The sequence below is a fragment of the Neolamprologus brichardi genome, chromosome 2, assembly GCF_056152115.1.
Source record: "Neolamprologus brichardi isolate AB-2024 chromosome 2, ASM5615211v1, whole genome shotgun sequence".
In the NCBI taxonomy this organism is placed as follows: domain Eukaryota; kingdom Metazoa; phylum Chordata; class Actinopteri; order Cichliformes; family Cichlidae; genus Neolamprologus; species Neolamprologus brichardi.
The window spans coordinates 31,010,792-31,035,435 of record NC_142105.1 but is presented as its reverse complement, the minus strand read 5'-3'; the positions used below and the strand labels follow the sequence as shown (position 1 = coordinate 31,035,435).

Sequence of the window (24,644 nt, the reverse complement as noted above, 5' to 3'; positions counted from 1 at the left end):
TTTGTTAAGCCTTCATTAGTTTAAGATAATATTGTGAGAATGCACAATTAATTTGCAGCGTAACTTTAATTAATTAAATACACCCAATTTTGTAATGTGATTAATGCCGCCAACTTGTTATCTGTGTCCTCCTCCAAAATGAATATGTAACAGCGATACTGCACTGAGCATTAATTGCAGAAATTGTGGCATTTAAGAGGCAAAAACTAGGTGAGGTAATTATAAGAGGTAATTTATTAAATCTTAAATAAAGAAACAAACAAGCATTAATTGATATATAAATCATGAGTACCATAATGTGTAATCTGGCTGTGATTTGGGAGAAAATGACAAATCTTTGTTGCATGCCAAGCACTTGATAAAGCAGATAGTGGTCATAAATTTAGCAGCAGTCAAGGTCTCATTAAAGGAGGCATAATTTAATTAAGAGTTAGCCATCGCCCTCTAAATATATTAATTACCTTGAGCATGACGAGATAAGTACGGTGATTATTGCATATTTCATTAGAGTACGTCTTCTGGGAGAAGAGCAAACTAAGGTAGGAAGCTGGCTGTGTTGACAAGATAATGGATGGGCTGGCCTGAGATGAATTTGGTCACCTTGCCGTGGGTTGGAGCTCGGAGAGGTGAGACAGAGGACAACACAGGTACTCAAGCATTAAGGTTTCCGCCTGTTTACTAGGAATTTAATTTTTAGACTTATATATATATATATATATATATATATATATATATATATATCTATATATATATATATATATATATATATATATATATATATATATATATATATATGTGATTAAATCTCTGTAAGTCTCTAATCATATTTGAATAAATTATTTTTCCAAAGCATTACATAACTATTACCTCAAATACATGATATAAAAAGGTGAATTTAATTTAAAAAAGGTTACATTTTTATTATTAAAAAAATCTGAATGATGCTAGAGCTCATGTCATTTAAAAAAGCACATTTTTAATTTTAGTAATGATTCAAAGTAGAAGTTGCTGTATTGTGATTTGTGTTGTTATATAGAAAAAAAGAAATAAATAAAAACTGTAAGCGTAGAAATAAGAAAAAATCCTGCTTAAGTGTTATTACAAAAGTCGAAACTAAATACTTCTGCCTTTGTTCCGAGTGGCGCGAGCTATTACGGGGACCTAATAATGCTCTGTACTTTTATATTCCACCTGTATCGACTTCGCTTGTCCCTAATATAGCAAAGAGTTACCCCTTTTGTGCCAACTATTTTGTACAAACCCATCCACAAACACACATCCAGACCAGAAGTGTGCAGAAGTGTGCAGGGGTGACGGCTCATTGCCCCATAGACTGATATGTCAATGGAACATACAAGATGTTGCCGCTGTGTTGGAGAGATTTGCAGCCTCGCTCCTCTCCCGCCTGACAGCAGGACAAAGAGCCTAAGCTACTATTATCTGGAAGCAACCTCTCATTCTTGCTTTCATCCTTCTCTTCGCAAACATAGATGTACACAGAGCTCAGCGTAAAGTCACTGATGCATCCGGTGTGCGTGTCAGAGAGGACAAACCGTAACAATTGGGGGTAGTTTTAACATTCTTAAAAGTCAAAATAATTGACTATATAGCATTTTTTGAATAAAAGAAATGTAGCTTGCACCACAGTGATTATTTTATGCTTTTCCTATATATATTTTTTAACATAACAAAGATTCTTTTTATTTCACGTGTTGTAACTTTTAGGTCGATTCTGCAGGATTTGACCGCTCTGCTTTTTCCTGAAATCTAAAACGCTGCTGTATCTGATTAGAACAAAACCAACAGGTGACAAGACGGCAAAGCTAAGCTTCCTCGACTCAAATTAGACTATGTCATAACAAATATAGCATATGTGAGCACACCACACGCAGAGCTTCCTAACCATCATTCCAAATGCCCCCTCCCTTTTTTCTCTCTCTCTCTCTTTACTACTAACCTCCTCCCACTCTGGCCAGAAAATTGAGGACACTCACCAACCTCTCACTGCTTCCAAGGCTGCTGCTGCTTCCCGATCCCTCTGTTAGACACACCTTCAACAGCTGACTGCCAGCAGGCCCGGGAGCAGAACCACGGACTCTAAGATGGCATCAGCAGCCTACAGCCTCAGCCCAGACTCCATCAACAGCCATTTAAACAGGAGTACCTCCAGCAAGGCAGCCCCTCTGTGCAGTAGAGAAATAAAAAGTGTGAGAGCGCCGGGCAGTCACCGGTATGGCAGTGCACACTGCAGCTGAGCTCTCCCTGCTCTGGGACCCATCTCATTCAGCCAAGATTGCTTCATACAAAAGTTGACAATGCACCAGTGAAAGCCATTGTTGATATTCAACATTTTTTAAATAGCTGAGCAGAATAGACAACATGGCAGGCTGCAAAACTTGGCAAGGGAAACTGACCTGGAGCTTCCCGATTTGAAAGGGTTGCCACGCTGGGCGAGAGGAGAGAGCGCTATTGTGTTTAAAAAAAAGAAAAAAAAGAGGGAGAGCTGGTGTGAAAGAGCTCAAAAAACAAAACATCTCCCATCCCAGGAGAGCAGAGTACAGCAGGAAGAGGACAATCACCCTGCACAGTCACGAGCATATATACCCAGAAAGAGCAGAACAATAAAAGGTATGCAATCGGATCCAATTTAAGAACGGGATATTATATTTCTCACTTTTGAACCGAACAATGAAGCGGCCCGGTTAGTTGTTGAAAAGCCCGAACATACGTCATACCTCACGTTCAATATTTTTGCCATGGCCACTATAATTCATCTTCCATGCGTTGGCTTGGCAAACATCCAGATGAATGCCTTTCAGAGAGAGTGATCCATTTCTCTAATGTTGCACACATGAGAGTGATACTGCCCGGCGTTCCTAATGGTGTTCTGTTTCCACTATTGTCGAGCTGACAAGCACGCAGATTGATATGGACATTTAAGAAGCCTTTAACCTTCCACATGTTAAAGCATCACAGCGCTGCTCGTGCCTCACAAGCTATCAATACATCTAATGTAATGTGTAGGTACAGGTGTGTGCGTGCCGGGTAGCCCCGAGGCGGGTCTCAGTGTTGTGTTTCGTGCATCCTCGTGTTTTGCGATGAGATGGGATGGGAAAGGTGAGTGACACACTATTAGCTCTCCCCCAACCCCGCCACAAAAAAGCAGCTGCAATGCATGCTGGGACATTTCTAATCAGCTCAATAAATGACTGCAATACTGTAAACTTTGTGTCAGTGTAACTTAAAAATGTGGTAAATTAATTCATATTCTGACAGTAAACAAAGAAATGATCGGCTGATACTGACATAAACCTAACAACGAAAATATTCTATGGTTTGTGTGGCTCTTCCAGTTTGTGTGTGGCAGTTTTAAATAAAAATCCAGGTTGAACAAAAAATTGCTCCTGTAAAAACTCGAATTATTAATCCTGAATTCAAATCTTTGATTTATAAACAAACTCATGTTTGGTCAGCATAGGTAGTACAACGGACTATTAATAATCATACTAATAATAATAATGGTAATAATAGAACTAATACTACTACTACTAAAAAATAACAATAATACTGAAAATCAATCATTTTTCCATCAGTTTCATAATTTTCATCGTAAACTTAAAAAGATAAAGATTAATGGCCCATGCTTTTTCATCTAAACTCATCTGTAATGTGTCATGTTGCTAAAACTGTTAATCACTACAGACTGCTGCGTGCACAACAGACTTCTTTCTAAGCAGATCAATCGTTTTATAAGTAATGCATTTCATTTCTTGGTCTTAGTGACCCCTCAAAGCGCTTTTAGCACATTTCAACCTCACATTCTATCCACTTCCAGCATTTCATCGACCTCACATCCACGACCAGTTTAGAATCACCTATTAACCTAACATGCATGTGTTTGGACTGGCAGGAAGCTGGAGTACCTGCAGGAAACCTATGCTCACACCAGGAGAATAAAGGCCCCGGCCGGGGGTTTTACCCGAGATCTTCTTGCTTTTATGTGTCAGTGCTAACCACTGCCCCACTCTTCCACATACTACCTATAGGTGAAATTAATAACACCTCAGTTCTCAGTTTCATTATAATAGCAACTGTCAAAAAATTTTCCTCTGAAAATCAGTTCTCTTCAATTTTAGAAAACTTGTAAACTTGCTGTAAAAAGAAACTTTGCCAAATATTTGACCTTCCAAAGGCAGCTTGCAGAGCCTGGAGCAGAACATGCGGGACAACTGAGAAATATATTCAGTAGTGTGAACTAATGCAAAAGTCAAGAACACTCCAAACATATTCTGCACTTGCTCCCATCCGATCAGGCCCTGGAATTTCAGAGGAAGCGCTGTAAGTTTTGTATTGTGTCGTTCTTCCTCATTCCAAAAAAAGGAGGTGGTGTGTGAACAAGGAAACAAGACCTGCCGTGGCCTTTGACATAGGCAGGCTTGGAGTTGTAGAAGTATAATTACATTACATCAAGGAGAAATCGCAGCTCTTAAGAAAGCAGGGCCCACGTAATCTCACAGGTGTGTCTGACAGAGAGACAGTGAGGCAAAGAGAGAGCGAGAGAGACGAGAACCTGTGGCGTCTTTACTGGAAATCCACATCAGCGCCACCCATCACACACTATTAGCTGCCATCAAAGCTCTAATTTTACTCTAACATTACACCCCGCTCCCTGTGCCCCCCTCCTTCCCCTGCTGGTCTGGATGGCGCAGCCTGGTGGGAAAACGACATTCAATCCACTATCCGCCCCATTCAGGCCAAATTGGCAAATGACTGCTCTCCGCCTCTCAGATTGCGGGAAGTGAAAGGTACCACAGCTACCAGCCTGGGCCTCCAAAAGCTTCTTGAGGGGTGGGGAAGGAGCAAGGGTGAAAGCGGGGGGAGAATGAGAACCGGCGAGGCCGAGGAGTGGACTGAGGCGGGTTAACAGCTTTCCTTGTCCTCCTCGGCGGTGACAGTGCTGGACAGAGAGCACAGAGGGGGGAAAAATAGAGCGAGTGAAGAATGCCTACTCAGCAGATCAAAGGAACATCCCCGAGGCCAACGGAAAAGTTGATCTCAATCCCCTAATCACCCACTTTACCACCCCGGGCCGAGCCCTGCGGGCAGATGAGAAAACCGTACACTGAGTTTGGGCGACAGAGGCAGGCTGCACAGACAGAACTTACAAGGCCAGCTTCTCCCAGTCTTTTCTATATGCATTCAAGCAAAAATTCAAAAGAAATAAACCATAAGGACAACAAGCTGTGGCATCGAGTCTGATGAGCGGTAAAAAAAATGTAAAACAAAAACACAAATCTAGCATGTTTCGTATATGACGGCAGAACTCACAGGAAAAAAACCCAACAAAACCAAGGCCTTTCATCACTATTTTACCACGACACGCAGGGAAAAGACACAGAACATATTATGTTAGACACTAACTGGCTGCACCGCTGAATGGTCCTCTTACCGCTAATTAAGTGCTAATGGCAGTTCCCCCTGCAGAGAATACTAATTAATGCTCCATTCTTCTGCGGGCTCAACGCGTACTCCACCACGGCCTAATGAGGGGAGGCAGGTACGTCTTCTCCCAGGCTGGGTTAATAAGCACAACACAGTGGGGTCTAAATAGAGAGGGCCATACTGGGGGGCTGCTTCCTGTTCCCTAATCTTAACAGACCCCCCTCAGAACACTCACAATGAGCCACAGAGGTAATGAAAGGATCGGTCCCGTAAACTCAGAAAATAGGCCACAGCTTATATACCACAAGTGTGTATAATTGTGTAAATGAACATGGAGAAAATTCTATATTAGGTATAAGACAAAGCTTATGTAAAATCCTCCACAGAGGCATTTGGTAATTTTTCTTTATGTCTTTAAATTTTACAACGCAGAGCATTTAATTTTGCACACTGTACAACTATGTGTTGTATACACAATTTGTTTAAGCTTCTTAACAATAAGTACCATGTCAAAATATTTCCGGGCGTCCTGCAGAATTATTACCAAGAAATTGCTGATGTCTCATAGAAAACAACTTCTATTTCATATAGTTTCCAGCACTGCCGAGAAATAAATAAATACATTACCTGTTTGGATGCAGAAAGCCCGGGAATCAGATTCAAAGTGCTGAAGAATGAATGGATGTGCGAGTATGTGGGTGCGTGCGGGAGCGTAAACATAGATTGAGGATGGTATTGGAATTACCTGAGTGAGATAATGGGGGTGCATTAGATTAACTTTCAGTCCTTAAATGCAACACATTTAGGCAATCTTGTCCCCCCAAAACATGTCAGTGTCTGAAAGGCCTCCCTCTCGCTATCAGGAGCCTCTGGTCCCCCACACTGATGCAGCTGGCAAGGCGCTACCGTCGACTGTCAAAACGCAGCGCCAGATCTAGTTATAAAATAATTGAATTTTCATATCAGAGGGGACCAGAGTCCCAGCAGACAATAGGACTGCTGAGTCCTCTCTGATATTGGCTCAGGCCCTTTGCCATGCGCATGAAATCAGTATGTTAATGTTCCAGGGTTTTCTTTTTTTAAGGGCACTTGTGCTCTCGCAATGTACTACCGATGCGGTTTCAAAAAATTGCAACTATTGATAAGTAGGCAGCCAGCAACCCCCTCGACCCCTCCTCCCACCCAGCATGCCACCCCCGCCGCCTCCCCTCCAACCCACCGAGGCTCTAGACGTTCTCGCACCCCCATCCTCCCCCATTATTAAAATTGTAATTTATTTTTCTAAATCAGAATGACAGCTTGCTTTCTTTTCTCTGCAGCAGGCAGTGAATCACCAAGCTTTAATTACTTTCATAACTTCGCTGACCCTGTGAGCGTGCCGCTCTGCCAGAGAAAATGGGACCTCCAACAAAGGCCCTCCACAGCCTCAGCCGCCTTCGGTTCATTCAAAATGCGAAAATTTATCAAACTACGGATTTTATAAGATTTTGTTAACATTTCACCTCCTATCTTTTTCACACTCTCGCCCCCTCCCTACAAAACACCCCCGCCTGGAACAGTTCTGCACTCCCAATCTCCTGGCCCAGCTCCAGAAGAAACTCTGGAGAACTAAACAACCTAATTCCAACTCTCCATCCACACCTCTCTCTGTCTCCCTGTGCTTTTGTTGACTCAACAAGGTCTCCTCGGGTCAAGACAGACAGGGGTCATGCTATTATCAGTAACCCCCTCGTATCCGGGCCGTGGCCTCGGCAGCGCGGAGACAGTCAGAGCAAGGTCCTGGGGCCACAAAGCACAGATCAACAGGGACGAACGGTAAATTTGATCACTTCACAAATCTTTGGCCTGCAGACATCAAGGTCAGGCTTTTTTCAGCAGAGCTGCCAGACTCTATCTCCAAGCTATCAAAGGATTTTCCATCCACAGGTTACTGCCACAAGAGAGTCGTTTTTCTCTGTTTAAAAGCATGAAATGCGCTCAGAAACGATCACACGGATCATGGCCGTGACACCGATGAGTGAGAGAGCCACGTGTGGCTTTAAAGTTGAACAGGAAAAGAGGGTTAAGATACAAGCCTCTCCTGCTTTGTTGCTCCAAAGTTCAGGCATCCTGCTTGTTCGCCAGCGGATCCCTATTTGCTTCGCATTATTCCTGCTGGCTGATTTATTAAAGTAGCTAATATGTTGTAATCCCTGCTATCGCTCTCACCTTCTCACTGGCACACCTCTGTTTTGGGCTGTGCCACTGTGTGAACCAGGGGTGTGCAGGCAGGGTTGGTCTTTTGCTGACTGCCTGATAATTGAATGAGCGATTATCCCTCCCATTAATAGACAATGATACAGAAAGCACTGCCATATGTACAGAATATTAATGAGTGGCTGCAGCGGCCTAGATAAGAGAAGCGCCATGCAGTTGCTGTAATAGGGGTTAAAACAATTTGCCCCCCGCTACCCTATTCCTCCCCGCACACACAGGAACATACGCACACGCCAGCTCCCCGTGTTTTCCCCTCAGCTAATCCTCCACCCTCTCACCAACTAAGCAGGTTGCTTCTGAAAATCTACCCCCCATGGCCTGGACGGATGCTTGGTGCTGACCTCACTGCTACTAAGCTCAGTTGGTTATTGTGTAAGAAATGGAGCAGGGTCTCCTGACAACAGAATGACATGCAAATGATGGGAAACAGAGGGTGTTTTGTGTTTACGTTATGAGCCCTTCAGAATTTTGCCTCCAAAAAGAAAACAATGTTTTATTTTATGCAGCTTTTGCAATTTTTCTTGTAGGATCTCAAGATTTTACAGCTTCTTCCTTCTCTTTACTTTCCACAACTAAAGTGTTTTCTCTTCGTGTTCAAGCTCAAGTGAAGATGCAAGAGGAGTCGAAGCCCACACAGTCACAAAGGCCCATCCTGCGTTTCATCAAAAGTTGCACAGAGTCACGCAGGTGAAACAGCCGGGGCGCTCTTCTGTACGAATCTCCATGCCAATCAATATCTAACATCTATTAGCATTGGAAAGCAATATTTCCCCTTTTACCTTGCAATAATTGTGCTTAATGCTGTGAAGTACCTTATCGTAGGTCTGGCGGCAAAAGAAAGGCCGGTTACCATGGCGACCGTGAAAGCCATTGGTTTCCTTTTCAGCAGAATAATGAACTTCTCTCCTCTGTGTGTCACTCTTCCACTCCACTCGCAGCCTCTCCGATTAAATTGAAGTCCACGCGTCCTTGAAATCCCTCGTCTCTGCCTTATAATTTGCCAAACAAGAGGGGGAAAAAAAAAAAAACAGAACAAAATGTTCAAACCTCAACAAATGCATCACTTTAGGCAGAGGTGTAGGTATATCTCACTCAATCAATACACAATGTACTTTTTTTTAATCTCGCTAAAGCGAATACATCCTCTTAATTAAAAGATTTTCTATACTTGCTTTTGTGTTGTGTTTCTTTTAAACTGGAATGATTTCTGACTCTATTTTTTCCACTTTTACTTTGTTAGGCAGTTAGATACCGGATTGCAAAGCTGTGAGATAACCATTAGATTTCCACCTAGGAAAACTATCAGTCCTCTCAGATCCTAAACAACTCTTAAAGTGAGGTTTTAACCTTTAGAAAGAGGTATCAGGTCCATTAAAAGCAGTTGCACTACTTTTATTTTTGTAGCTAATTTAAATGTTAGAATGAATCAGCCATGCAATGCAAAACCCCAGATCCCTTTGTGTTGCAGTAGCTTTGAGGTGATGGAAAGCTCCGAGTATTTTATGGTTAATACTATAGAACAAACTTATTAATAATGACTGCTGAAAGCCTCACCTAACTAGGTGCTAGGCTGCAGGATATTTTTCTACATACAAGAATTAAAAAAAAAAAAAAAAAAAAAGCTCCGCGTTTCTCTTCTCTTAATGTCTTGAATCCGATCAGTGAATGCACTCGCTATCCACAATGTCCTTGAGCACAGACATCTTCACTGCCAGGGAACATCGAGTGTTTTATTCACTGGAGGTGTCTGCATGATGGTCGATCAAGGGGAAGAAAGGCCTGAAACTCATTCAAGCAAACTTGGAGAACAGAGACGAGCACACAGATCGAAAGAAAGCCATCAAATAATGACATCAATTAAACAGCAGGAATGGAGAATATGCCAAATTTATTCAGATCACCCACTTTAAGTTGGAGACTGTTTTATCTAAGGGGCTAAACGCACAGATATTTTGCATATTTTTAATATGAAAACGAAGACGTCACGTTTTTAATGTTCAAAGTCTCATTTAGTCTGATTTTTTAAGCAATTTGAAAACACAGATGTTAGTAAAATACTCAGTTTTACTTTGTCGTTATTTGTAAATTAATTCTTTGTACGCTTTGATCTTGGTGCTTTGCTAAAACGGATGTGGCAGTTGCTTAAGTTTCTAATCAACTATCAGCGGTCTATAATTATTGGTAAATGCTGGCTTCATTAAAGCGTCACTTCTGTTTTCGTTTGCTTATCTGCTTTTTCAATGACAGACCTGCTCATTTATCGCTCCATGTGTGTTTTCCAGCGAAATAATTTCCAAAAAGGGCGGAAACACTCGCGATTCTGGCTTGCAGGCGTGGGGTGGGCCCTTGATAACGTATGACGTCTGAACATTTCTCCAAAACAGTAAACTTACCTTTAATTTATATTCGTCGTTTGTTTTTGTTTTTTAAACTTCGAGAGGCCGAACCAAAGCACCTGACAAGTGAGTAAGTCCGAGTTGCCGCTGTTAGCAACATTTAATAAGCCTGATATTATTTTAAAATGAGAGCTGCGAGGACAGCTTTTCCAAGGAAGGGTTAGTTTCTTCAGATTTTAAAGCGACGTCTAATCGGAGCATGCGCACATGATCAATTGCGCTACCTAGGGTTCTCTGGTAGGTCAAGGTGGCAACATATCCTGTTAGCGGGAGCGTAGAAATGAATCAATCAATATCAGTTTTGAGCTTATTCAATTAAACATCCCTCATTTAGGAAAAAATGCACATAAAGCAGTAATTAAAAATAAAAATAAAAACACATACGTCTGATAGATAGATAGATAGATAGATAGATAGATAGATACTGATTTTTTTAATTACTTAAAATAAAAATTTATTAATTTATTAAAAATATTAATTTTCAAAAATCTTTTTGTGTAGGCTAATATTACAATATCCCGGATTTTGTATGTTCTTAGTAGATTTACTTTTGATTCAGAAACCTTAGTCTGCACTGGCACCTCTTTCAGAAGTGGAAAACTGCACACAGAGCCCACCCGGATGCTCATGAAGTTCATGACTTGCTTAACTGCAACATATTTACTGCACGTATTCATGTAAAAACGAATGTGTTGTTGTTGTTTTTTTGTTGTTTTTTACCTCTGGAGTGCTACCTTTCGGGTTAGTCCTTGAGGGTCGGGTTTAATTTTACGCAGATGTGTGAAATGCTTAACAATCACACATGGTGTTTCTCAGAAATGGTACCGTTTGGATGTCCTGTCCATCCTCCCGCGTTTCTTCTGGCTTCCTTCTCTTTTTATCTTAAAGACAGTGTCGTCATGATCGTGGCACAAAAATATTTCTTTCTACACTTAAACGTCATTTTAGAATTTTTAGAATTTTCTAATGCATTTTTTTTTTTTTTTAAATCGAGTGTATTCACTGCAAACACAACACTATATCCTGAACTTTTAAGTGCTGCCTCCTGACTAAATCAGACCACGAGGAGGCGCCAGTAAGCTTACTTCAAGCGACCAAATGAACGAAATCTGCCGTTCAGTGCAAGGCAAACTATTGAAATGTGCACAAAGTTGACACGTCGTCCTACAAAAGCGTTTGAACCTTTAGGAAGATGAGAATTAAATGTTTATTACTGGTGCTGGATCAGTATGATAAAGAAGATGAAGATCTTTGTCAGTTATAACTTTTGGTGTGGATAAATATGGAAATCCCCTGAATACTCTTTTTATAACCTCCAAAAAACATGATATTAAATGTTTCATCACTGGTCACTGTGAACATCCACGGTCACCACCTCATGCATAATGGACCTTCCAAGCTATATAGTTTATGTCTTCCATATTTCCAACTATATCCATAATCACATACTGTGTATGCTACCATTGTATATAGTGTATTATCTTACTTTTTTTTTCATTGATTGTACTTATTTGTATTTTTGTATTTCCTTCTGATATCTGTACCTGAGCTGAGGTGATGCAAAAAATTTCCCCGTTGTGGGATCAATAAAGTCTCATCTTATCTTATCTTTCACATCCAGCTAATATGACAGGGTATCTTTCTCACCAAGACAGTTTGTAGGCACACAAGTAGGTTTTTTTGTTTGTTTGTTTTGTGTGTGTGTGTGTGTGGGGGCGGGGGGGGGGGGGGGGGGGGGGGGTTCAACTTTAGGGAAATTCAGTATAAAGACTTCCCAAATAGGCTGATAAGGGTTTACTCTTAAACACAGGAATCTGATATAGGCATCTGGTGTGCACAAAACTCCTTCACCAGCTATATGTTTCTGTTTATCCCTCATATCTGGACACGTGATGGTAGATTACAGTGAAAAACAGGTTTGGTTAACATTTGAGTCACATATTCTGCTTTCACTTCCCAAACGCTGCCTGCGTTGACACTTTGTTTGGGTCTCGTAAGGTGTTACTTTCAATTTTGCTAAACACGAGGTGATGTGGATTCGATGTAAAATCTTTCCCTGACCAGTTGTCCACCACATAATCAGGCTGCGACAACTGATATGACACTTCTGTCTTTTGTGGTAACATGTCATTGTGTAGCCACAAGACTTAGAAGTAGTCCTCATATTTTAGATTGTGAGAGCATCATCTGAGATGGTGCACTCTAAACACTTCTCCACTTGCGTACCTTCATACATCAGCAATTTTGAAAAAATAAAACAAGGGTGGAGGGCTCTGTGTGATTAAGTAAAACTTTCCTATGCTGATTTCAGCTCTTGCAAACCTATCAGAGTTAAAGCAGCCAACTTATCCTTGAATTCCATTTGTCAATCCCGAAGGTAAAAGGGGAAAAAGGAAAATCCCTTCTCCCGCTGCAGAGGTGTGGGTGGTTTTGAATGCAGAAACAGTCTGGAGTCGTCTCTCCGCTTTCCTCCACGGTAAAGAAAAAGACAGCTGTGAAAGTTGAAGGACAAAAGCAGCTGGGATCTGGGGCTGCGCTACTGGCAGCTGCAGTTTCTGGGTAACACACAAACACTGTTGATAAAACAGGAAGGATTACATCACAACCGTCTTATGTTTTAAGACAACAGTCAGACATTTCTGTTACATTTTCATCAGCGAGTGTTCAATCAAACCTTATTATCGACACCAAAGATGACAGACTGACTCGATCGTCTCATCGTTTTACTTTAAGGCACCTGTATTAAAGGCTTTAACTCGAGTGTCTCCCTTTCTTCTGCCTAGGCACAATTATCTCATAAATAACCGTATACAGGAGTGTAACCACTGTTTATTTACATGTTTAGCAATGAATAATAACGCCTCTGGGTTAGATACAGACTCATTAAAAAAATACATGATTTTTATATAACAAATAGCATTCTGAAGAAAATGAGAGGAACCCCAAACATTTCTTTGTTTTGTTCTGCAGAAATCTTGAAAGACACAAAGCTTATCCAGCTGAGTTAGAGTCACAGTACACTGGTTCTTTGTCTCTTCAAGCCTCAGATCAGAAATGACAGTTCAGCCAGGTGCAGAAATATTTACCGGTAGCTCGCAATTGGCACTATGCCTCAGCATCCTCACTGGCTTTAAGAGCTGAGTTTTTATAAGCCAGGCCAATACTGTCGTTATTATTCCGCCGTGCCGGTGCCTGCTCAAATATTTGGCTGCTCACTGTCTGTCTTTTTCTCATCAGAACATTCATCATTTTGGAGCGGTAGTGATCCCCAGCCAGGAAATACAATATGGGATCAATGCAACTGTTGATGCTGGCCAGCGGCCTGGTGATCTTGTAAGTAAAGTTTACTATGTTGAGGAATTTACAGTTAAGATCCAGCACACGGGCCGTATAGTAGAGGGTCCGTGTGATGTGAAATGGGACGAAGCTGACAGCAAACACCACAAGCACCACGACGATGAGCTTGATGGATTTCTGACGTGAAGCAGCGCTCTGCTGGCTTGAAGATATTCCCTGTCTGGGCTGGCACAGGGCCCGAGCCATCAGGCAGTAACACACCATAATGACGACGAACGGGATGCCAAACAGCAGCACCATCACAACAGAGCTGTAGTCCACATACTCCTCGAAGGCCTCCTGGCTTGTTGTGTCATGGCACAGGGTGTCGTTGCCCCTCCTGGAGGTGGTGACAAACATGATATTGGGCACCAAGCACACGGTCACCACACTCCACACTATGCCACAGACCAGGTGTGCATGGCGACGCTTCACCAGGCTCATCATCTTGATAGGGTGGCAGATGCCGAGGTAGCGATGCACGCTGATGCAGGTGAGGAAGAGAATGCTGCAGTAAAGGTTGGCATAGAAGAGGAAGCGTGCAAGTTTGCAGGCAACCACACCGAATGGCCAGTGATTCCGGTTGGCATAGTAGTATATGAGGGTGGGCAGGGAGAGGACATAGAGGAAGTCTGAGAGGGCGAGGTGGAACATGAACACTGTACTGGCGTTCCAGGGACGCATCTTCATAAACACCCATAAAGCTGCAGCATTGAGCACAAAGCCGAACACAAACACCAGACTGTAGGACACGGGCAGCAGAATGTATTTGAAGTCTTCATCAAACCGACAGCTCGAGTTGAAGATCGGGATCTGCACAGACCGGTTGTGTCCTCCTGAGCTGCTGGTGACCCTCTCCATAACTATGAATGACCTGTGCAATCAGCTGTTAAAGCTATCAGATGACAAAACCTGCGAGGAAAAAAAGAAACACTGTGATATGACGATTTTTAAATCGTGTAAAAGTAAAGTTCACCTTTTTTTCGGTTGGTAGCTGCATATTTATCCCTCAAGGGACCAAGCTGTTTTAGCAACTGAAATGACAGAGTGGGGTAATTTATGGCACCGTTGTTTTAAACAGGAATTGTTTATTGGCTCTGTATGGGTTTATCTTATATATACAGTTTCCTTTATCTATGATGGATTCCAAAAATTTCTATGGTAACAAATTATGTTTTTTAAACGTTTAATTCAAACATGATGGTTATCATCAAAGCTTCTGATGTAGTAAATCTTGTTTAGGTACAAGATTCACTGCAAAACATCACTGAGTAGTGATTAGAAGTAGAAAACCACAATAAAATCAAAATCAACAAAGTTCAATGTTAAAGAGTACATATATTTCTGGGATCACAACTAACGTTTCCAAACGTTTCCGTATCTTTAGCTAACTTTTCATCATACCTGGAAGTAGATTGACAAAGTCATGGTAGGAAACACTTCTTTAAGATGAAAAATATCACAGCAGCACATATAAATATATCACCGTCTTCAGTTTAAATGTAAAGAATTTGCCCTCTATAACATTTTGTTTTTAGAATAAGCGACTGGTGGGGCTGGTGCTTAGGTGGTACAGCAGTTTGTCCACTAATTGTAGGGTTGGCGGTTCAATCTCCAGTCTAATTTTGTCTTTCTGAGGCAAGAAACAGAACCCCAACTCTGTTCTGTTGCCAGGCCAGCACCTTGCATGGCAGCTCCACTTGCACAAACTTGTGCAGGTGGGTGACGTGTTGCATTGTAGAACCACCAAAGATGCATTATAAGTCCAAAGCATCTTCCATATAAGATAGAAAATAATCTGAGATTAATCAGCAATGAAAATAAGAGTTGTGGTAGTACAGTTAGTCTGTGGAGGAGTCACATTTTTTTTCCCCACTGGAATTATGTCAGAAGTATTTCAGTCCTTTAACTTAAAAGTCATAGTCTAAAAATACTGGGGGGGGGGGGTTAAATGGTCACTATGCACAGCAATATCCCTTCAGAAAGTCAAATTCAACTAGTTAACTACTTAAAGGGTAGTGTTTGGAAACAATAAACATTATATTATAAAACTATATTTTTATTATCGGTTTATGTATCACCTTAAGGTTAAAGGTAACTATAATAAACTGTGTACTGTAGTTAAAAGTAGACGTATTTCACTGGGAAATCTATCGGGAAAGAAGTGCAAAGTTAGACGTAAGGAGGGTTTAATAAACTGTATCTAAACAGAACTTCCATGGGTTTCTTTCCATTGCTGTTGGTTGATCATTTAAATCTCCTTAACCTGAATAAGAATCTTAGATGTGATTTTACCAAAGTTCCGCATATCCGGCTCCGCACCTTTCTCTAGAAGCACGACATGGTAACTTGACTGCTACTCACCGCCCAACAGGATCCCCACAGCCGTGTTGTTGTTGCGGATCGCGATCCCGTCGTTGCACTGCGGTGCTACGGAGAGTTAGTTCGCTTAATTGTAAGTTTCACTCTCAGCCGTGATCCAGATGTATGAAAAAAACTCTGCTTCTCTCATTCCGTCACGCCGTCCACTGCCTCTGTGATCCAACCCACGCGCATTAAGCGGTCATTAATGCGCAGCGACGAATACACTTCTCGACATTTTAACTCCCAACACAGTTCGCGCGGAATGATAGATAGCAGAGTGGTGGAAGTGGGAAGTGCTGAGTGGGCAAGCTGCCACTCGAGATTCCTGTTTTTGCAGCTATCGAATTAAAGAAACACGTGGAACTGCTACTAGAGTTTAATTCGGGAACAAACATGCCCATGCATGTATGAATACAGTGATCAAAAGATAGTTTCCCGTCGCTCCGACTTACGAAGAAATGCAGTGCTGTGCAAAAGTTTTGAACCAACCCTTTATTTATTTATTTATTTATGAGTTTTAGTCTTGTGCAAAATTTGTCCAGTCTTTTCACGTTTTTCTTTGGACATTGGCTGCTTTTTCACTCATTTTCAGTCCTTGTACTTGACGGTTTTCAGAAGAATTTCGTTTTGCTTGTTAAGCTCCTCAGGAAATGTGTTTTGTGTCTAAACATAACAAGGAACCAGTTTTTAATCTTATCTTTATCTGCTTCGTTACTAGCAGTCAACAGTCAACTGTTCTATTTGTTCCCCCTTGTTTTATTCGAGTCTACCAAAAATATAACCTAGTTTGATGCATAGTATTTTTGCACTATTTTGCAAGACCTGAGAGATTTGTCTGGCCCTTTAGTCACTGAAGTTTAATCAGAAATGGTCTCAATTGAATGACGTCTGTCAAGAAGCTGCTCTTAAGGAAGGGAAACAGAGAGAAAAGCTGAAACATGCCAAACTACACAAGAACTGGAGTGAAATTCAGTGACAACAGATCTAAATGATGAATGACGAAAATTAACATTTTTGGTTCAAATTATTGTCAGTTCAAATTAAAGATCAGGAGAGAAGCATGACAGTGAGTGTCTACAGTCATTTGTAAAACACTGTGGGTCCTCTTTGGTGGTTTAGGGCTGCATTTTGGCCAGGGGTGTTGGAAATCATGTCAAAAAATATGGAAATATGAACACAGAAAAGTATAATCAGAGTTTGATCCACCTTTCAATGTCATCTGGAACGTTTCTGATTGGCAATAGCTTCGTTTGTCAGTATGAAAATTATCCCAAATATTCTGCCATTGCTGTAAAAGCTGGATATATACATACACAACGGAGAACTATAAGTAATCAACTTCCCTCAACAGAACCTGAACTTTGACATTACTGAAGCAGTGTGGGATCATCTTGACAGAGAACAGAACAAAAGGCAGCCAACATGCAAAGGAGACTTTTGAAAGTCCACCGAGAAGCCTGGAGAACTATTCCTGAAGCCCACTTAAAGAAAAAGAAAGAAAGAAAAGAAAGTTTGCCTAAAAGCATTCAGGCTGTGTTAAAGACTAAAGGAAGTCAACTTTCAAGCTTGTTTGAATTGTTCCACAACTCCACGTTTCCACGAGTATGTGCACATGTGGGTACTATAGCTCAGGCAGTAGTGCAGGTTGTTTACTAATCAGAAGGTTGGTGGTTTGATCCCTGACTGCTCCAGTCTGCATGCCAAATAATCTTGGGCAGGATACTAAACTTAAGTTGCTCTGTGATGCGTCCATCAGAGTATGAATGTGTTGGATGGTAAGCTACAGAGGCCCTCATAGGACACGGGAGGAAAAAAGATGTACTTTTGCGAGATCCTGAGAAAGACTTTTCTTCCCGGCGCAGGTACGTCTGCTAGTTGTTAATGAATTCAACCAGGTCGGAGTAGGCCTTGGGATTACTTTGTCCCCTTACACTAGGAACTCTCTTCAGATGTCTTTGACTTTTATTAAAACAACTGTATCTGCTGCCAAGCAAGGATTTCCTGTTTTCTTAGTTTAGGCCAAGCGCAAAATAAAAATCCATGAATCTCTCCCACAACACAGGATAGCCTTGCCCTTTAACACGGTTGTTCTTTACTTCTTTTTTTTTGTGCATTTTACTTCTAATTTTGAAAACAGACTCTTGTAGGAGTTAACTTTGTAATGGAGTACTTCTCCACTGTTATACTGCCACTTGTTCTTTAGTAAAACAGCTCAGTAATTCTTCCACTGCTGGCATTGTATGTCTTTGAGATGAGACTCATTCCCATGTCAAAACTTTATAGCAGTCAATACTGAAATGTTATAGGAGATAATAGTTGAACAGCCCATCTGTCAGAGGAGTCACAACTTTATAGCGGTGTATCTTCCTTGAGTTGTTAGGGATTAAGTTGTTCCTCTCCACTGCATTCTGGGCCAAACGAGATTGTTGGGGCGTGTAATGATAGCTGGATCATAAAGAAATAAAAGCAGGTAAGTTGTCCAATAATGGTGTTGGAGACAGGCAATAAAGTAAGATGAAATGAGGCAAAGTTCCTAAACCAAAGTTTGGATGATCCACACACTGAATATCACATGATAAGATACTGTATTGCAATAACAGAGATAATAGCAAAGATGTTTTGCTATTATATTAATCGCCATGTTATGATCTGTTCCCAGATAGTCCAGACAGAGCATGCTCCTTGACTTGTGTGATATGCAGAGAGACGATCTCCTTGCATAGTACAGTTGTCTGATTTTAAAGAAGAGTCAGTTATACTTTGACCAAAGAGCATCAAACAGAATTTTTTCTTAAGCCAGTTAAAGATCTTTTAGGGGAAATGAGAGTTAATTTACATGAAAGCAGAACCCTCTCAAAAGGAAACTGTTGTTCTTCACCCAAAGGTTAATATGTCAAAGACACAGTAACCATGTTTGATTGTGCGTGTGTGTGTGCGCCGGTCAGCTTCCTGGTGAATGTGTCTCCATGCGGGAAGGTCATCTTGTTGGTAGCAGTGCAGAGTTTCTGTGTACAGAAGAGTTTGGGTGATTTAAATGTCTGGAATGTGAGCGGGCCACTAACAGAGCAAGCTCCTTATCGGTCAGTTAAGTGTCGATGGACACATGAGATGTTAACACATCAGACTGCAAGCAAATTCTTGAAAAACACAGTCATTTTCTTAGTAACAACCAGATGAGAAAAGTGATCATATTCTCATACGTGTACTGCAAAAAAAAAAAAAAAAAATCAGCATAAAGACCAGACAGGACAAAGCAACTAGACTTCCTGTATTCAAAGATAACAAAACCCAGAAGATTTAAAGATCAGTAACGAAGCTTTGTTTGTTTATTCCGTGTAGTACTAAAGCGAAGAACTCTCTGACATTATAACACTAGTGGTTTATGTTTGGTTATTTCTTGGCTGAAGTCTTGTTAACACTTCATGAGGCTGGCAGACAACAAACACGCACACACCTTTGTGCTAAACTACGTTAATTGGTGGCAGTCTCATTTTTACTGCATAGTCATGAGAGTAGTTTAGATGTGTATCTTATAAATGCAACGTGGGTTTCTTTTTCTTTCTTTACTCTGTTATACTATAAGTGGCAGTTTTTTGTATGTCAGCTTAAATCCATATACAGCAAAGCATGTGCCTTTAAAAAAAACTTGATTAACTCCTAAAGCCAGCTGTTTCATACTTTGAACTTACCAGCACTCCTCTGGTAATGACATCACTACAATTAGTAGGTCACTGACGTAGTGGTCACTGACACATATCTGCTGTTAGTACACGTGTTTGGCCGTACTGGAATAAGTAACTACCTCAAATGAATGCAACTGTTAAAAGCTGAAAAACATTCACACGCCGGGGATTATTTGTTGCTTCTGAGTCAGCTTCACAGTTGTCTCACCTCTTTCTGCTGTAATGTATCATTTTACCTCATAATGTGTCATTATAGGTGAGCTGGCAAAAGCAACTCTCGTATGCTTTGGGCATAACTTCAGTCTGTACGGACGTATCTGATGTGAAGTGCTGTGCTAAAGTCTTGGGCCAGCCCTCATTTCTTGATCATTTGCTGGGAAAATTGAAAATAGCTGCAGCTATTTACCTTTCATGGCAATACGATGTGTAAGACAACATCCGAGTTTGTAGAATTCTAACAAGCATGAAAGTCGATATTTGGTATGACCACCTTTATTCTTCAACACAGCTTGAACTCTTAGATAAGCTTTCTTGTTCTTCAGGAATAGTTCTCCAGGCTTCTTGAAGGATATTCAAAATTGGACGTTGGTCCGTTCTCTGTCAAGATAACAGATCTGGTCATATGTGCTGTTCCTCTCTCCTGACCACTATACTGACAATGATTTGAAAGAAAAATTTGGCATATGCCAGCCTTTTCTCGCCGTTTCCCTTTCGTAGGAATGGCTTCCTGACAGACATCCTTCCACTGAGACCATTTCTGTTTAGGTTTTGGCAAACATTAGACAGATCCACAAGAAGGTCCAGATGCATATCTTAGGTCCTCTGTCAGGCCTTTTCTTGTTTTTTTTTTCTGTTTCCTAAGGATGTGACTTTCAGATATGGTCCATCTGCTGTATATAATCTTTTAGGCCTCCACTTTGTCAGTTTTCTCAAGTATACACTGAACACTATGTTGCGAAATGCAAAGTTTTCAGCTAACAGCTTTTTGTGAATCACCTTGGTAATGAAACAAACCAAATGAAACTTGGTAATAACTGTGTTATCTGATAACACAGTGATCGTGGCTCAAGAGTTGGGAGTTCGCCTTGTAATCGGAAGGTTGCCGGTTCGAGCCCCGGCTTGGACAGTCTCGGTCGTTGTGTCCTTGGGTAAGACACTTCACCCGTTGCCTACTGGTGGTGGTCAGAGGGCCCAGTGGCGCCAGTGTCCGGCAGCCTCGCCTCTGTCAGTACGCCCCAGGGTGGCTGTGGCTACAATGTAGCTGCCATCACCAGTGTGTGTGAATGGGTGGATGACTGGATATGTAAAGCGCTTTGGGGTCCTTAGGGACTAGTAAAGCGCTATATAAATACAGGCCATTTACCATTTATCTGAAATCAGAACAAACTAGAAAAATTTGCATTTCCTGCGAAAATGCTGTGTGGATGCCTTAACGCTGAAGATGTCTGCTGAAAAAAGCTGAAAAAGTTGTATGCCTTTGAGGCATCCACACAATTATGTGTTTTTGAGGCAGGCTGCTAGTAACAATTTAAAATTGTTTCTTTGCTAAAACATTCTGTTTAGGCGCAACACTGGTTACTTCCTTGAGTTAAGTGCCTTTGCTTGAATATTTCACAGGTGAGTGTTAAGTAACAAAAAACCAAAAGAAAAAAAAAGGCATTTGTACAATTTGTACAATGTCCCTCAGGATATAAGACGGAGTCATCTGTTTGGCTTTATCAAAGTCCATTATCATGGCATCACTAAAGAATAAATCTTCCACTGCACACATTAATATAAGGTCATTGTAAAGGATTTTTTGTTGTATATCTGATTTTACATATTCTATACTTGTAGTAGATGATTTTGCCTGCAATAACCCCTGTGCACTTCAGTACTAGGCCATTAAGCAGGCTATATCAGACAGCATTCAAGTAAGATAATACACCATGATCTGTGCAATGGACGGCAATGGAAGCAGCTGTCTGACGGCATGAAATGACATGCAATTGCTTGGTGATAGTCAAGAGTTGCTTTATCCACTTTATAAAAACTGCATGAACCATGCACAGTGGGCATATTACAGATTAAGTGGCAGGATAATAACAGTATAGGACGGTAAACAAAATGACATACGGCAGGCCTTTTTGTATCAGCTTTCCAGATGAACTTCCAGTAGATACAGATAGATTTTATGCTTCGTGGGTTTAATAGAGATGCTTTTAAAAGCTCAGGCCCAGGCTCATTAATAGCAGTGTAATGGAAACAGACAGCAGAAGGGATGAAAGTGGAAAATAAAACAATAACCTTTTATGAACACTGGAAATTGAAAGACTATAATATTATAGTCATTTAGAATTCACTGACAATAAAATCAATGAGACCTTAATACCACAAAGCAATATTTGTATACGCGTCAGTAATGAGAAATGCCTACCAAGGACTTCCATGGATAACATCACGCTCTGGCAACATGGATAGATTGTGCAACGCATGCTTCCTGTGTTCTCTTTGCTGTGCTGACACACACAATCTATTGTTACAGTACTGATGTGATAAATGAAAAGTTGACAGGGCTGTAGTAATGTCCAGCTGGCAGCCTTGTCTTACGTTTACTTCTAACAGTTCTTCCAGTTGTAACTGAGTGAATTATGATATTTTGTGCCATTCATGTTGCCCGTTTCTCTATTTCAGTTCCAGGTCCTGGGCAGATTCTCGAGAATCCTGCGTCGGTGTGAAGCATTCATTACTCCCGCAGCGCACAGATCCTCCTCAGTGATGCCACTGTAGAGTTAAAGATACATTTAATATTCCAGCATCGGACACACATCGTCACACTTGCTTACAGTTTTTCCTTCTTTTTAACCAGTAATGAAAAGATCTGCTTCTAATGTGCATCCACTGTTAGTTTGCACTCTGTCTGAAGTTACCGCAAAGCTGTTGAGTCATAGATAATATCAAAAAAGTCTCATACAAAAGTTTTATTTAGTTACAAAATCTCCCTCTGGGATGAGATTCCTACAGTGCAACTGAAAGAAGAAACAACTGTGACACAAACAAGAAATCACATGTTCATAAAAATTAAGTAAGAATGTCATAATGTTTGTATTACGCATTTCGCATGTGCAGATTTCACAGAAACCAAGTTTCATTGTGAAGAAAAAAGACAAGCAAGATTGAAAGTAGTGGGGGGAAAAACACGATTCAGTGGTACCAGTGTTGAGATGTGACATATGAGTTTACATTAAAGTGGCCTCTATGTTTCCAAGAAGCAACTACGATGTCTCAGAAAAGATGCCCATCCCCTTAGTTCCTCTTCACTGCTCATTGTTGCCTCCCAGAAAAGTGTGTTGAAATGACCTTTCACTCACATGAGCTTTTTTCTACTTCTTCCTATGTTTATAATTGTTTATCAAAGCGTGTTTGGAAAAATTGAAAGTGTTTTGTTTTGAATTTACACATTTCCCCTAAATGCACCACATACAGGCAATCTGTTCTGGAAACTGGACAGCTATGAAGATAAACTAACAGTATGTTTGTGTGTTGTTGTCCTTTTTCAAACTGTCTGTGAAGAACGAGCAGATTGTGAATTTGTGTGTGGCGTTCTCAAATGTTTAGATCTGCGTGATTGTAGTCATTGGCCACAGGAATTAAGAGATTAAGAGACAAAAAAATAAATAGATAAAAGCAAAAACAGAGAATAAAGTGATACTCATCCAGCTTTCGTGAGCATCTCAACTTCCTGATTACATTTTATAAAGTTGCAGCTTTCTGGCTTGCCCTTACATTTTTCCTCGCCACTTTAAAAGCCTGTTTGATGGTTAAAATCAAGCTTTGTGTTTACAATTAGAATTAGGTTATGATTATAATAAGGGTTGCCACTTATTTGTGATAGTTAAAATGAAGAAAAGAAGCTTGAAAATTCATTGATGTCTATAAATATCCTCACAGATAATTAGAAAAACATGTCTGCATGTTGGAGTGGAGAGTGGAGCAACATGGAGTCACTCCAGGACTGATACACTGGTGTTATACTCATAATGATCTTACATAAATATCTAAATTAATGTTACCTGAAATAATCCAGATCATCCCAACCATTGAGGCTAAGTCCCAGGGTGTATTTTTGAAGGCCCAGAGTACTAAGAAGTTCCTGCACAGTCTCCGGTGCGCCTTGCAGGGTTGACACCTGCAGTGAGATAAACTATATTGAATTATTTATTTGGTTAACAAAACTCAGAACTTATAGCTTTGTCTTTGAAAACAAGATTACGCCTACCTCTTTCTCCCAGCTGCATCCTCTATCTCCATGCATGGAAGGGCCATTTCTATAATTTGTCCTCTGGTAGGGTATAGATGGGCCTCTCTGCTCTATGGGGAAAAAGTCGACTTCGCTGAGGGACTTGGCAATTTGCAAAGCAGTGAGTGAGTTGTCTCCTGTAGGTCCAGGGGGCTGATGATTCACTATCCAGGAAGCAGTGGCCTGACAGTGTGTGCGAGTGTAGGGGAGAGCTGATGGTGCCTTAGCTGCTTTGATAGGGTTGGTCCTTTCTGGAAGAAGCTGATGTTGATCCCTTCTCACCTTTTCCCTCATGATTGCTGAGTGATTCATATACAAGTTCTTTACACTGACTTCAGGCTGTAGGGAGTCCTGAACAATATTTTTACTTTGATATTTGCCTGTGGGTGGTGAAGTCTGTTCTTGGCAATGTGAAATGGCTTTACGTGACGGTGGAGGAATGGGAGACGGAGTTTTGGCTGGAAAGAGTTGATAAGAAGAGTGGGATTGGGATGCATGAAGGTCACTGGTTGTCAAATACTGGGACAGCATGGCTGGAATTTCAATTTCTGTAAAGTCTGATCTGCGGCCAGGTCTGCTGTCAAAGCCATGCCTCCCTGAGACTTTTGGGAGCTGCAAAGCCTCGTTACCAGACCAGATCACCTGAGGATCCCTTCGATGGGGAAGCACATCTTCCACCCTATGTGGCACGGACACGCCTTCAAAGATGTAGTAAGCGGGATTGGTGTAGCTGCTTGGATTTAGTTTGGCGGGAGCAGCTGAGGACCTGCAATGAATTTAAAAAGCCCTGAATTAAGCAAACTCAACCACATACAAAAGTTACTGTCATCCTCAATTCTCACTCATTAGCCACACAACTTTCTAATATTTCTTAGAGTTTTGTTTCAG

General features: G+C 41.1%; 2 protein-coding genes across 6 annotated transcripts in view; both read right to left on the bottom strand.

Moving 5' to 3' along the window:
- Nucleotides 1–12,927: 12,927 nt before the first annotated feature.
- On the bottom strand, nucleotides 12,928–16,052 carry p2ry4 (pyrimidinergic receptor P2Y4). Its single transcript, XM_006781242.3, has 2 exons — nucleotides 15,795–16,052; nucleotides 12,928–14,342 (listed from the first exon to the last, which is right to left on the bottom strand). Exon 2 carries the CDS (start codon nucleotides 14,289–14,291, stop codon nucleotides 13,200–13,202), a length of 1,092 nt encoding a protein of 363 aa, XP_006781305.2. The 5' UTR covers nucleotides 14,292–14,342; nucleotides 15,795–16,052; the 3' UTR covers nucleotides 12,928–13,199.
- Nucleotides 16,053–21,478: 5,426 nt separating this feature from the next.
- Nucleotides 21,479–24,644, bottom strand: part of inppl1b (inositol polyphosphate phosphatase-like 1b) — a 35,034-nt gene continuing 31,868 nt past the window's right edge. For 3 of the 5 annotated variants that reach the window (XM_087851022.1, XM_087851020.1, XM_087851035.1), the window contains 3 exons: nucleotides 23,736–24,522; nucleotides 23,530–23,660; nucleotides 21,479–22,240 (listed from right to left, as the gene is read on the bottom strand). In XM_087851022.1, coding sequence (XP_087707148.1) covers nucleotides 22,147–22,240; nucleotides 23,530–23,660; nucleotides 23,736–24,522 — 1,012 coding nt within the window. In that variant the 3' untranslated portion in view covers nucleotides 21,479–22,146. The remainder of the gene's footprint in view (nucleotides 22,241–23,529; nucleotides 23,661–23,735; nucleotides 24,523–24,644) is intronic. The other 2 variants (XM_087851032.1, XM_087851038.1) reach the window with 1 other exon arrangement.

Excerpts from the sequence above, each read along its gene's own strand:
- p2ry4 (XM_006781242.3), bottom strand. The coding sequence starts at position 14,291 with ATGGAGAGGGTCACCAGCAGCTCAGGAGGACACAACCGGTCTGTGCAG.